At 37.3% G+C, this 13,736-nt stretch overlaps 2 protein-coding genes across 4 annotated transcripts; one reads left to right on the top strand and one right to left on the bottom strand.

Moving 5' to 3' along the window:
- The first annotated feature begins 1,749 nt into the window (after positions 1-1,749).
- Positions 1,750-6,717, top strand: il17a/f3 (interleukin 17a/f3). The gene is made up of 3 exons (XM_026947001.3): positions 1,750-1,986; positions 2,226-2,449; positions 6,198-6,717. Exons 1-3 carry the CDS (start codon positions 1,972-1,974, stop codon positions 6,436-6,438), a joined length of 480 nt encoding a protein of 159 aa, XP_026802802.1. The 5' UTR covers positions 1,750-1,971; the 3' UTR covers positions 6,439-6,717.
- stmn4 (stathmin-like 4) lies at positions 6,712-13,376 on the bottom strand. 3 transcript variants are annotated; one of them, XM_026946998.3, is made up of 6 exons: positions 13,264-13,376; positions 10,822-10,886; positions 10,563-10,658; positions 9,992-10,197; positions 9,694-9,885; positions 6,712-7,898 (listed from the first exon to the last, which is right to left on the bottom strand). In XM_026946998.3, exons 2-6 carry the CDS (start codon positions 10,832-10,834, stop codon positions 7,839-7,841), a joined length of 567 nt encoding a protein of 188 aa, XP_026802799.1. In that variant the 5' UTR covers positions 10,835-10,886; positions 13,264-13,376; the 3' UTR covers positions 6,712-7,838. The 3 variants fall into 3 exon arrangements, with proteins under 3 accessions (XP_026802799.1, XP_026802801.1, XP_026802800.1); XM_026947000.3 differs by lacking the exon at positions 13,264-13,376 and adding an exon at positions 13,104-13,256; XM_026946999.3 differs by lacking the exon at positions 13,264-13,376 and adding an exon at positions 12,339-13,072.
- Between the last annotated feature and the right edge of the window lie 360 nt (positions 13,377-13,736).

The raw sequence follows: 13,736 nt of genomic DNA, 5'->3' as shown, positions 1-13,736 counted from the left end.
TAGTATTCATTGCCAGCTGTGTTATAAGAAGCGAATCAGCATTTCAGTGACCTACATTTTTGCAAAGTGGGCGACATCAAGTCTGCTGCCAGAAGCTGCTTGTGCTGGAGGAAAATGTAGACCTAAATGTGCACAATCATGTCTACATTTCTGTGAAAATTTCACAGAGCAAGAGGAGAGGGCCAGCTGCGCTGATTTATTTCGCCTGCTAATTCAAAAATTGTTTGTTAACTTTGAAAAGCAGCACATTCAATTCAAAATTCACTTACACATTACCTTGATAACTGTAATGCTTGGAGAAACACCTCCTCTGGGAGAACAGTTTTTCTGGATAGCATAAGTCCAGAAAATATATTATGTTTGCGTTTAGCCCATGTTTGGGGTTGTTGTCTTGTTGAAACACCCAGCTTCTCCCCTGATTCACTTTCCAATGAGATTAAATTCTCCTCTAATATGTCCTAGTACATCACTCCATTCATGATGTTTGCGTTTAGCCTGTACGATAATTCATGGTGTTCATTATATCAGTGGTGATACTCATGACTCAGTTACGCTAGATGATAGACATTTGTGAATAGCTCAGAACAGGAATATAGTCAAATATAATATTCATTAGTATGCTATCAAGTCATCATTCAACCTAAAAAGGAGCTGACGAAGTCTTTTAGTTTGTAATAGGTCTCAGTGACACAGATTTAGATCTATCATACAACATTCAGATCACAATCTGCGACAGATGCCTTGGGTTCAGTTCCAACATTCTTTGTCCAAGAGGTTTTTGATAAACACGATTTATTAGGAACTAGAGACTAAAGGTTCTTTCAAAGTCACTGTAGCGACAAATACAATTCAAACATGTTGAATGGTTGCTTTGAAACTAAACTTCTGAACAATAATGGCAAAATATATGTCTGATTTTATAAAGTTAAAAGTGCTAATGAAGTTAGACCTTAAATGACATGCGAATGTGAAGAAAAAAAATCTTCTTGCTGTTTGATACAATGGATCATTGTAATATTAGTCAGGCAATGAGTAAGACACATTCTGTGGTGTTACCTCGCATACATCATTTTATTTCATTTGCCAACTTTCATATCTATATAGGAATTGCGGAATCATGGTTCAGGCTGTGGCAGGTGGTTCCCTTGTGGTCTGAAACTTGAGAGGTATAATTGGGGTGGGAACCTGAGAAGAAAGTAGTCACTTAGGGACTTCAAACGTTCAGAAACAGCCCTGGTGACCATAAATCTCAGATAAAGCCTGAATACCATAACAGTGCATTTAACCACTTCTAACTTTGCCTTTATATGATTACTTAGAGCTTGTTCACTGAACTCTTTCACAGGTCTCAAAAGTCTTTCGCTTTGATATTTTACCCCTAACATATGTCAAATAACTCATTTAGTGTCTGGGGGTGCAGTCGACCACACAGCTGTACTTTAGTGAAAGTGCATGATTTCACGTACAATGGTGTAATTAACAGTGTATCTGATGAGGAGGAATTAACACAATTGAATAGATGGGTCAAAATTATATTCATGCATTTTAGAAAAGACATAGACATAAATTATGCTTACAAGCTTTATTACAAAAAAAAAAACATCAAATTGCTTCTACATTATTATATCTTGGATAAAAACAACAACAACAACAACAACAACTACAACAAAACTTTACACTCAGTAGGTAAGGTTCTTGTTTTCGAAATGAAACTGAAGACTTTTTACACATCTTGTAAAATATCCCTTTTAGTTTTTTCCTTTGCATGGCCCCAGACTGGAACGCATTCAACCGCTCATCTACATTTAAAAGAAAAAAGTGTGTCAAGGGAAGGAAATACAACACAAACAAGGCATGACATGTATAGCTATATAAAGATGGGGAATTCACAAGCCCTCACTATTCGCTGAATGGACCAGTTCCACGCTGAGGACGGATTACAATACTGACAGCGCACCTGCTTTTCTCAAGATGCACATCTCAGTGGTTAGTGATCATACCTATTTTTATTCCTGTAATTTTTGACAACAATTTAAAACGCTGAGAGTATCATTGCTGTAATACTCTGTTAGAAACTGTCATGAGCACAATGTTTGTAGAACTGTTGACTGATATGCATAGATACAGGTGCGTTTTCCTGAAACATTGTCTTCTAACATACAAGAGTTAGAAGACATTTCTTTACAAAGTTAAATCTGATCTCCTGTCCTGTTCTGTCCTCCAAGCTTTTCAAGGTCATACTGTTGTTGGCGATGGGAGTACTGTTGCTCGGAGCAGATCATTCTCCTGCAGGACGCAGAGGAAAGAAGGAACGGAAAAGGGATCCAGCTAATAGGGGCTCCAAAAGAAAGGCCAGAAAACTGTGGCTAAGTTTTGATTCTGCAGTAGAAAGCCAACCAGATACCTACCAAATATCTCCGAGTCAGTCAATATCACCATGGACATATGAGTGAGTCTGTTTAAAACATTTATACATGGTATAATATACATACAGTGAGGGGAAATAAGTATTCAGACACTTTTGTTTTTGTTATTGAATATATTCCAGTGTATATATATCCACTTCAGATTTACACACATAATGTCTTTTGACTTTCTACATGTAAATATGAACAAAAAGTATGCATTCATAAGCGTAAACAATGATATGTTTCAAAAAATGAAATTGGTGCAAAGCTGTTGTTTGCAATTACAGCGTCGAGACGTCTGCGGTAAGAAGAGCACTGCAAATGTACGACATCCTAACAAGTGAAAAAAACATGAATATAGTCAGATTTAACTAATATTTCCTGTTATAAGATCACAACATATCAATATAAGATTATTAATAGTTTTTATATATATATATATATATATATATATATATATATATATATATATATATATATATATACTAATTTCAAGCTTGAAATTGTCTTGTTTTATTGTCAGTTTTCTAAATCTAAAGCATTTATTTATAGAAAGAGACATAATTATCTGCCAATAGAATAAGAAAATTTTAAAGGTTGAAGTAGGTTTAATAGAAGTAGGTTTAATACGATGTGGTTTATTGTAACCTTATAATAGGAAATTCTAGATAAATGACATATTCAAGATATTTTAACTTGACTTTTTTCTCAGTGTATTTAGCTTTTTGCAGCATTGTGGTTTAATTGTAGCCCATTCCTCTTGGCAAATCATCTTCAATTCCACAAGGTTACAAGGCTCCCTCTGATGGACTCGCAATTTCAAAATCCTCCATAAACTTTTATGAGATTCACATCAGGAGATCTGGCCTGACGCAAGGCCTTCTTGAGTTATTTTGTCTGTATGTTTGGGGTCATTGCCTTGTTGAAGCACGCAGCTTCTCGCCAGATTAAATTTCTCGGCTGATGAGATTAAATTCTCCTCTAATTTGTTCCAGTACATCTCTCCATTCATGTTTCCTTCAATGACGTGTAATGCCCCAGTGCCTTTTGCAGAAAAGCAGCCCCATATCACGATGCTCCCACCACCGTGCTTCACTGCAGGCGTAGTGTTATTGGGATCATACATACAAGCGTTCTTTCTCCAAACGTGTAGAGCTGCATTATTGCCAGAGTTCCTTTTTTCATTTCATCTGATGAGAGTATATTGCTCCAAAAGAGCATCTCTGGGCTTGTTTGTTAGCTTGTTGTTTGGGAGGTTTGTGTGAGATGTAGGAACAGAGATGATTGTGATGAAGTTCATTGTTCTCTGTGTGACCTGTTTGTTCATGCTGCTTTCAGGTCGTCATTCCTTATCATTAGTCTGAGATCACGTTGTGAAATCGTGTGTGGCCCACCTGTTCCCTATTATTGAACCAATTGTACCTATGGCTGTATAGCTTTTTTTGTTTAATAATGTTCTGAGAACTTTAGGAAGCCCTTCACCTTCACCATGATTGCTACTTGTGTGAAATCTTCCCAACCAAGGGCAGCGTCATTTATAATGACACGGCGCTATAAAAGAACATTTTTTATAGCAATTATATCTAGAATTTGATTGATTTTTATGTAACCTTAACACACATATATCTTGTTTTATATTTATGGATACATACGTTTTTGTTCATATTTAAAAGTCAAAAGACACACGTCCAAAAGACACACGTCCCCCCCCCCCCCCCCCCCCCCCCCCATATATATATATATATACTATATATGTAGTACTGTGTCTTAGGCACATGCAAAGAATGCAAAGATGCCTTCAAAACTAATGAAACTAAATGTTTCTACATTAAAAAGAAGTACTATAAAGAGCAGTAAACAGTAATAAATGAAACAAAGTCAATATTTGGTGTGATGATCCTTCGCTTTTAAAAAAAAAGAGTAGTCACAGGTACCATTTTATAGGTAGTTTTATAAGGAAAAGAGCCGTAAGTGTTACTGAGCAAGAAGCAGCCACAGTTCTTCTGGAGACTTTGCACTTGCTTCTTATTTTTGCAGCGAAACCCAGCAGCCTTCATTATGTTTTGTCTGAAAAGTGTCTCTTTCGTAACATACTGCTTTCTTTACTGACATAAAAACATTTTTCTGTAGGATTTAATTTTGTGCTGGAAAACTAATGTTTGGAATCTAAATCTAAATTTTTGTACTGACTCGATAATGTAGAAGCCATAAAATAATCTGTAACAAAGGTATACAAAGTTAATAGGGTTAATAGGGTGGACTTTTGCACAGTATATAATATATAAGTGTGTGTGTTTGTGTGTGTGTACAAGGTATACAGTAAAAGTCCACTGGGTTAAACTGTATGTGATTTATTTTGGGAGCATGACTCACCTTTGGTTAACCTTTTACTGAGCACAGAGCAGGTCGTAATCTCAGACTTACCTTCTTTACTTTCCTAACTACATCCAGTTGAGTGCAAAAGTTTGCACCCGCTTTGTTTACTGTGTAGCAAATTTGTTCCTCTATTTAAAGATTTACAGTTTGTCTACAACACTGTTAATTTAACAGTGCTTTCTTTTAAAATTCCTGTTATAACATGAGCTGAATATTAAAGCAATGAAGTCAAAGTCAGAAAATTACTTTATTAAAATCCTCAACAGTTTGCATTCTCATTGACGTTCGCAAGTTAATCTATTCAAATGAGTCTCCTGAAGGTATCTAATAACTTAAAACAGTCAACACACGTTTACCAGAGTTTTATTTAAGCCATTAAATAATCAAACAAATGTAAACTCTCTAGTCAGTGGGCTAGTTACGCATGTAATTATGGTTCTATGAACTCTGATTATCCAGGGGCTGTGGAAGAGAACCATCTTCTGTGTGTGTGTATTCAAACGTTTCACAAAGTCATGTAGTGACGTATGATACGGTATTTGCAATAAATACTGTTGTCATATAACAACCTTGTCTTATAACTTGTGCCTGTTCCAAATGTGAAGGAACCCTAGTGGTTATCCATGACCCATAGAACAACAACTTCCTATCAGGACACTTTTCTTCTGAACCAATGGCATTTTCCCATTTTCAATATGGGGGGAAGCTACGAAAGTCCCTGCTACATCACGCGTGTCCTATTTCCCGTTTATGTCTTATAGCAGTTGAGGAACTGGATTCCAAGACACTCAGTATATTGCTGTAATTCTTTGATTTTTGCTAAGCTTGTTTTTTTTGTCGTTTGTTTGTTTGTTTGTTTTTTCACTCTGCACTATCAGGGACAATGCATTGAGGTACATTATAGAATACATATGTGCAAATGTATCTAATATTTCTTATTATGAGATTAATTTAAATTATTGTAAATCAACTATAAGAATATTCAGCCTGTTTTTAGATGCTTTAAAAATTTTTTTTAGAAGTTTTAAATTTTCTTATTCTATTGGCAGATTTTACTTTCTAGAAATAAATGAAATAATGTAAAAATAATAATAATAAAAAAAATCTGCCAAAGAACAAGACTGTTTCAAGCTTGAAATGAATAATGATTTCATAATATTGTGTATAGTGTATTTGTAATCTTATAGGAAATACTAGATAAATGATGTTCTAGATGTTCTTACTTGCTAGATGTCATTTTTGCAGTGTATAGTTATTGTCCTGTAGTCATCAGGATTTACATAAAGTTACACATTTCTTACTAAACAGCATCATAACCACAAAACATTGTGCAATAGGCAAGAGAAAAAACTCTGTGTGTGTGTTAAGGTAACAACGGAAATTAACGTCTTTGAGTGTCCCACGTCACCCCAGGGTCTCTTACGACGAATCCCGCATTCCGAGCCGCATCTTCGAGGCGAAGTGTGAGAGGACAGGCTGCTTGAACAAAGATGGAAGTGAAGACATTGGTCTGGAATCGAAACCCATCTTCTACCAAATCCTGGTGCTCAGAAGAGTAAAGGGCAAAAAGAAGAACTATTCCTTCAGGCTGGAGAAACATACCACCAGCGTGGGCTGCACATGCGTTTCACCTAACGTCATCTCTCACATGTAGTGCTGCAGTGCCATATTTGACTGAAAGAAATGTGCCTACAGCTTCACAGCCCTCTATATATCCTATTCATGCTCATAGGTTGCTCTATATTGCTTTCTTTTTAGCTCAGGAAACTATAAAACATAAAGGGCTTGACATGAAGAACACCTTCAAGAGCCTAAACATTTGAACTCCTCTCGCAAACGTTCTTTTGTCTGCTCAACTCTTTACTGTTTTTAGTCCTGAGTCTCAGTTAACAATAAAAGACCAACAAAAAGACAAAGCACAGATTAGTCGTTTAGTAAAGAGATGTTTTTACTGACCATCATGCCAAACCAGAAATAGGATCATCTTTATGACAACCACAAAAAGAGCAAATGGGGTTTCCTGAACAAATCACATCAATGCTCATCACTGCACATATTGTCATTTTAAAAAGTCACCTAACAAGAAAAACACAGAGACATGCCAAAACAAATCACAGCATTCACAGCTAATGCTAAAGCAGCTTCTCTGATTGCCACTTCATTAAAATATAAGTACAGCATCTCAGTGTTTCTTAATTCTCTCTCTCTCTTTATCCTTCTTCCCTGTCTTCCCTGTTTTCTCATTATGTCCCTGCTCTGCATTCTTGACATCTTTCTTCTTAGCTATCGCTTGAGCATGATACAAATAAAAATCGTTTAGCTTATATGTGCCTTTGAATTGTGCTTAAATATTCAGTAAGGAATTTCATTCTGAAGAGGCTAACAGTTAGGAGCTTCTAATATTTTTTCATCAAATCTCATGAAAATGCATAACCATGAATGCAATACTGCTTAGAGAACAAAGGCAATGTGAATAAATTCCTTTATAAATTTGTTTTATTGAGAAATCACATGTGCCTCTATAATAAATAAATGATAAGTGAATAAACATGCATAGCTTGCGCTTTGCTAGATGGTATACATTTAAGAAAAAGCAGATTTTTTGCAATGTGTATAGACGTTTATGAAGTGCAATATCTTGTCCTCAGAGTACTGATCTTAATTTTCAGTGTATTCAGTCTGCATTGTCTGTATGTCTGCATTATTTATTCCTTATTTCTTGTTTCTCTCCTATCTTCTACATCCTCATCTCAATATGTACAAGTGATTGATTTTCTAAGAGGTTGCTGATATCTACTACCTGAACCTTTGACACTAGAACTTCGATGCACCTTGCATTGTTATCCAGACAGTTATTAGCTTTGACATTTTATACCCCATGAAAAAAAAAAAAAAAAAAAAAAAAGGTTTGTTGTGTTTTAAATTGCCATTAGCAATGTCCACTACTCGCCTCCATTACTATAATGAGAAGTGATGTCTTCTTTTATTGATCTCTGTCTCATCCTATGTTTTTTTTAAACCATCCCAAACACAGTCCTCTTTTCCTCCACCACTCTATCGGCATGCTTCCTCCTTCAACTCTTTATTCTTCCTCACTTCTTCTGCGTGCTTGTCCTAAAAGCATCAAAAAACAATCCACATTAGAGCAATTAAGGGCAGCTGACAAAATAAGCCTCAATATCAAGCTCCACATCCTCTCATATTCATGAGAAAGAACATTTCTAGGTAATAAAAAAAGAGTTATTGTTATGCCATTGCTGAAGGGAGGACATAATTACATGCATTCAATCTGAGATGAAAAGTAAAAATACTAAAAAGATCATTTGGCATCATTTATACTTGAAAAGAAGGTTAAATCTACAGCTCTTTAGTTTGTCCCTCTTGTAAAAAAAAAACCTTAAACCTTCTATGTAAAGCCCTACAACAGGGTTTTACTCAGTCATTGAGGATTCCAAGTAAAAACGCTTTAGGAAGCTAAGAACTATTACTGTAACTATGGTGTCTGTGTCAGCTACTGTATATGTTTACATTCAGAGCAGATGAGAGTAAAGCGTCTTGCTCAAGAGACCCAACCAGCAGTGGCTCATGACCAGAGATTTTATACATTTAGTGACTACATAGCCTCAAACAAAATTAAGTCAAGAGGCTATAACACATGACTTCTAATATAGGCTACTAACGAGTGAATTTTTAGAGTAACCCTGCAATAGGCAGTAGAGAGTCGATAACATACAGTAATCCAGCGTACAGTCGAGCAGCTCAATGTAAAAAAAAAAAGAAATAACCAGGGTTAATAGGTTTCTGCAAAATTTCCATCCTGTCTCAAAAACCATACAAAAGACCTAAAACTAACCCAAACTATTTTGGCAATTGGAAAATGGAGATATGTATCTTGTATCTGCAATGTATGTTAAATTGTTAGAAGATTAAATAAGAGAAATTGTTCTCTACATCATAGACACACTGTCTGCATTTACATGTTGCCATTTTGCAGAATTCGATTCAATAGATTATTTGCTATAAAAACAAGATGTTTGCAGGTATTTTTTTTTTTTTTTTTTTTTTTTAAACTAGCCCAATCTGGCAAGCCCGTCACTCCACTTGTTCCACTGAAAATGTTCATAAAGCAAGCATGGGGCAAGAAAAATCCTGCCCTATGGATCTCTCTTAGTGCTTGTTGCAGTTCTCATTTTGACCACTAGGTGTAATAATAACTCTATAGAAGCTAAGTGGGGTAGTGAGCACACTGCCTTGTAATTGCGGCACATCTACAAATATGAGCAAATCAACAAAACGGCTTATATCTGTCAAATAACTAAATTTTTTAAATCGCTGCTCACTCAGAAGAAGTAATTAGTCTTAGTTTTAACTGTATGGAGCTGTGAATGAAGGCTTTATGAATGGCTAATATAAGTAGTAGGGCTCTGTCCCACCTGACCCCATGGACGTGCTATTCAATCTTCCACCCTTTCCGTAGTCCAGAGCCCTAACCCAGCCCTAACTGAGCCATCACTGACCTTGAGTCTAATCATTTACTGTGTCTGAAATCACTCCATCATTGTGATGTGCCATTAGATAAACAATTTAACAATTTGAACATTATAAATTACATAACAACTGGAAACGCAAAGCTAGACGTGTAGTAAAAGTGATTTTCTGTATTAAATGTACCACTGACAAGTGGCTTTTAACATTTGTATTTAAATTTCTGTGCACAGTGGGTTGCTAGATTATCCATCCTGAAAAAGAAATCGCTATGAATTTTATGGTGCATTATGGGTAATAATATAGGGCACCATCCAGGGAATAAGTATTTGGACAGCACTATAAAATGGCCACACCCCAAACTGTGCACTATATGGTGAACAAATTCAGACACAATTTTTTTTTTTTACACGATACACAATACCTTTTCCTGAAGTCTCTCCAGCATGGCGGCCAGCAGGGCCTCGCGGTTCTCTTTGTTGATCTCCATCTTCTGTTCCAGCTTCTCCTTTGCGTTCTTGATGAAGTTGTTGTTCTCCTCGAAGGCCTTCTGGATGACCTCCCTCTCGTGCTCTCTCTTCTCAGCCAGGTGCTTCAGCAGCTCTGCCTCCTGGAACTGAGCGAAGATTTATGCGTGTTAATATTTTATTGTCTAGAGATCATTATGTATATGGGACAAAGACAGAGAGTGTGTGTGTGTGTGTGTGTGTGTGTGTTCTAACCTTCCGTCTCTCCTCAGCAGCCTCCAGCTTCTTCTGGATCTCCTCCAGTGAGGGGTCCTTGCGGTGTGGCATGGAGGCATTCAGCTCGGGCACACCGTCGAATGAAGGGGGCTTCAGGATCACTTCAAACGCCTGGCCTGATGCACGCTTGTTCAGCTCGATCACTTCCACGTCCTTGATCTCACACCAGTTCAGGTCCACTGCATCTATCAGACAACGATTCATATCTCATTTAGAATATTACTAACTGTATTTTTCACATATTAGAAAAGACGTAGTGTCAGAGCACAATAACTTTAAATTGGAAAGAAAGTCAAACAATACAAGCATGTAAATAACTTTAAATTACTACAAAGCAACATACAAAAAAAAAGTTATCTAGCACTTAAAAGCATGAAGAGGAACACAATGCTAATTTATAGTGACAGTGAAAAGCTTAAGAGTTTGTGGTTAGTATAAATATGATGAACTGTAACCAAGTAAGCAAATGTATTGAGTGATGGTAAAATCAGCTAAGAGTTGACTTGCTACACAGGAGGAAGCCATTGCAGCTCTGTGCTCTGCTTGTTACCTTCAGCTTTGTAGGTCGGCTTGTCTATAACATCCGTCTTGATGCAGGAGCAGAATAGTGACACTAGAGGGAGCTCCTTCAGTTTGTCTCGATATGCTTAAGGGAGAAGAGTCATGTCAACAAAATGTCTACAAAGTGGTTCCTTTTCTTCAGAGGAAATACAAACAGCATTAAGAACAACTTGCTGATTTATCTTTGGGCCATACGGAGACAACTGTAATGAACATGTCCTGTAGAATAATGCAACTAGTTAACATACCTGCCAGGGTCATACTGTTGGTTTTCTTTCTTCACGTAGTAAGGAGGCTTAATCTGCTCTTTCCACTGAGAGAGAGAGAGAGAGAGAGAGAGAGAGAAGGATTTCATCTCTCTCTTCAGCAAATGCACTTAAGGGTCAAATAACCTTAAATAAAATTTTCTGTGCGCACTTGAGCAAAACCTGTTGGCTGTTGATTATGTTAAATATATCCTTTTCCCCAATACTTCCGACCAATGATATAATGATATTATAATAAGAAAATGTTAATCCTAATTACTGCTAATGCTTTGTTTAGTGTTTTCCCCCCACTTTTTAATTTTACTCAATATTGCATTTCAAGATGGCTATCAACACATTGACTAACACTTGTATCAATGAATCAATGAATCAATCGATCAATCACACTAAGTCACACTAAGCGTCAATAAGGAATCAATATTCATGTTATTTGCTACATTGGCCCAAACCCATGGTAACAGTACATCCAAATGTAAGCTTCACAATCCTTCCTAGATCTACAATTTAATTTCTTTCCCTTTTTCCTGTTTCAGTAAAATTGGCCCTCTTAGCACTGCATAATAGTCCACACAGATACCTGTCTATCCATCCTCTGTACCACTTATCCTACACAGAGAGCCTGGAGCCTATCCCAGGGAGCTCAGGGCACAAGGCAGGGGACAAACTGGACAGGGTGCCAACCCAATCCAGGGCATAATCTCTCTCTCACACACACACACACACACATACACACAATTTAAAGATGTCAGTCAGCCTACAACGCATGTCTTTGGACTGGGGAAGGAAACCAGAGTACCCAGAGGATACCCCCGAAGCAAAGGGAGAACATACAAACTCTGCACATACAGGGCTGAGGCAGGAATCAAACCCCCAACAGTGTGAGGCAACAGTGCTAATCACTAAGCCACTGTGTCCCCCGGCTACTGTCGATATTCTTCATTGGCAGAAAATATAGCTACACTAAAATGAGTGTCTGTAATCATTCTGTACATTTGGTTAAAAATCCCTTACTTTAATAAAATACGTGACTTATAAAATAGGCCACATATCTGAATACAGAAAAAAAAAAAAATAAAATAAAAAAATGGGACTGAATATTACCTCAATGAATATTTGACCCAGACAGATGCATATCCCTGGCTGTGTTAAAGCCGTGGTTATGCACTCCATTACCCATGAAGCTGAATCTGAGAATGACTGACTACACTGACTACTGACTACTGATTTTGTTCTGACACTACTGATTTTGTTTGTTCAGGCCTAAAAGTACGCAAACACACACGCACTGAAATACACAGCAACGAAAGGGTTCAGGTTGGTGATATGTGCTCTGGGTTTAATTTCATAATTACATAAACACACGATGTGACCCGTAAAACATGCAGAAAAAAAAATCCTCATGTACCTGCCTCGGCATATGATTATGCGTGCTGTAGTAGTGACACATGCCTCTGAAAGTGGGAGACCACACACACACACACACACACACACACACTAACCTTGTCCAACCTCCCACACACACAGAATGCTGATGAATATCCACTTCCTGCAGACGTGGCTGTTTATTTACAGCTTGTCAGTGGAACGGCAAGAAGAGCCACGGCTGCGCTTGGAGGTTAACAGTGTCAAAACAGCACAAACACTAGACATGTCACATTACCACATTTTCTTTTTCTGATACCAGTAACGACACTGAAACCTTAAGTATGAGCCAATATTGATACCCATCCGATGTTGTTTTCTTTGCAAACTAAACACCTAAAGCTTTAGAATGTATTTAAATAGTTTTTTTTTTTCAACTGAAGTGCCTCTGAGTTAAATTCTTTCACACTCTCTCGAAAAAGATTGAATCCAGATTCAATCTTTGCCCTTTGTTACAGGATCTGATATCCAATCCACCATGTTTTCTTGGTATCAGCCTGATACTGATACTGGCTTCCATCTCTACCGGATAGCATGCACTGATGTTATTGAAATATTGGGCATAATTGTTAGAAGAAGCACAACTGCTCCCTGTAAATCCCACTTTAAACGTATTACATAACTATTGACTTCTGCAGCCATAATGGCACACAGGCATGATGTCAGTCTGTAGTTAGTATCAGGCTCTTCCTAGACCATAAAATATCAATCAGTAGGTACAACAGCAAACATCCTCACTCACTAATAAACATCAGCATTGACTTTTACATACACACACAAGCTGCATCACATACATTATTAACGACTAAGAAAGAAAAAGGTTGCATTAGCAAAGACATTACATTAATGAATAATCTTCATTAGTGATGCAGCACAATCAGTCCATGAGCCGAAGTCTTTGTTCAATCAGTCGAAACTGAACATTTTAAAAGATTAGAACACCTTTAGGTTAAAGCTAGTCTAAGTCACTAGACGGTTTGTTTTGGTTCTGTGCACACTTACCCCCTCTCCTTAATAATGGTCGTCCCCCTCTCTCCTGCTTTTTCTCGGAGTCTGCACGTCCTCGGATACAAGAGCTCAGCAGCATCAGCAGCACTACCACTCCTAATGCATGACATCACCTACCAGCGCTGCTATTGGCTGAGGAGCCCAGAGCTTTCAGAGGATGGAGGGAAAGGAGGGGCAGCGAAAGAGGGATATATATATATATATATATATATATGGGGAAGAGGGATGGGTTGATGACTGTAACCTTTTCACATCGTTCTTTGGGTTCATGCTGTGCATGAAATGAACGGGAAGCTTCCCAAACTACTAGGTTATTTGAATCATTTACTAGAAATGCCTTTGTAGTGGTGGAAATGGCTCTAACCACCATCATTATCATAAGCCTGCTGTTTGGTACTGCACAGATATAATAAGGCAAATCTTATGCAAACTCACTTATGCCAATCCAATTTGTCTAGAAAATGCAG

The sequence above is a fragment of the Pangasianodon hypophthalmus genome, chromosome 19 (assembly GCF_027358585.1).
Source record: "Pangasianodon hypophthalmus isolate fPanHyp1 chromosome 19, fPanHyp1.pri, whole genome shotgun sequence".
Classification (NCBI taxonomy): Eukaryota; Metazoa; Chordata; class Actinopteri; order Siluriformes; family Pangasiidae; genus Pangasianodon; species Pangasianodon hypophthalmus.
This window is presented reverse-complemented; position numbering and strand designations above follow the sequence as displayed.

Bases quoted from the DNA above. Each gene is read 5' to 3' on its own strand.
- stmn4 (XM_026946998.3), bottom strand. The intron at 9,886-9,991 runs GTTAGAACACAC...ATCTTCGCTCAG, and splicing joins CTGCTGAGGAGAGACGGAAG to TTCCAGGAGGCAGAGCTGCT. The intron at 7,899-9,693 runs GTATTGTGTATC...TGATGCTTTTAG, and splicing joins TGGAGAGACTTCAGGAAAAG to GACAAGCACGCAGAAGAAGT.
- il17a/f3 (XM_026947001.3), top strand. The intron at 2,450-6,197 runs GTGAGTCTGTTT...ACGTCACCCCAG, and splicing joins ATATCACCATGGACATATGA to GGTCTCTTACGACGAATCCC.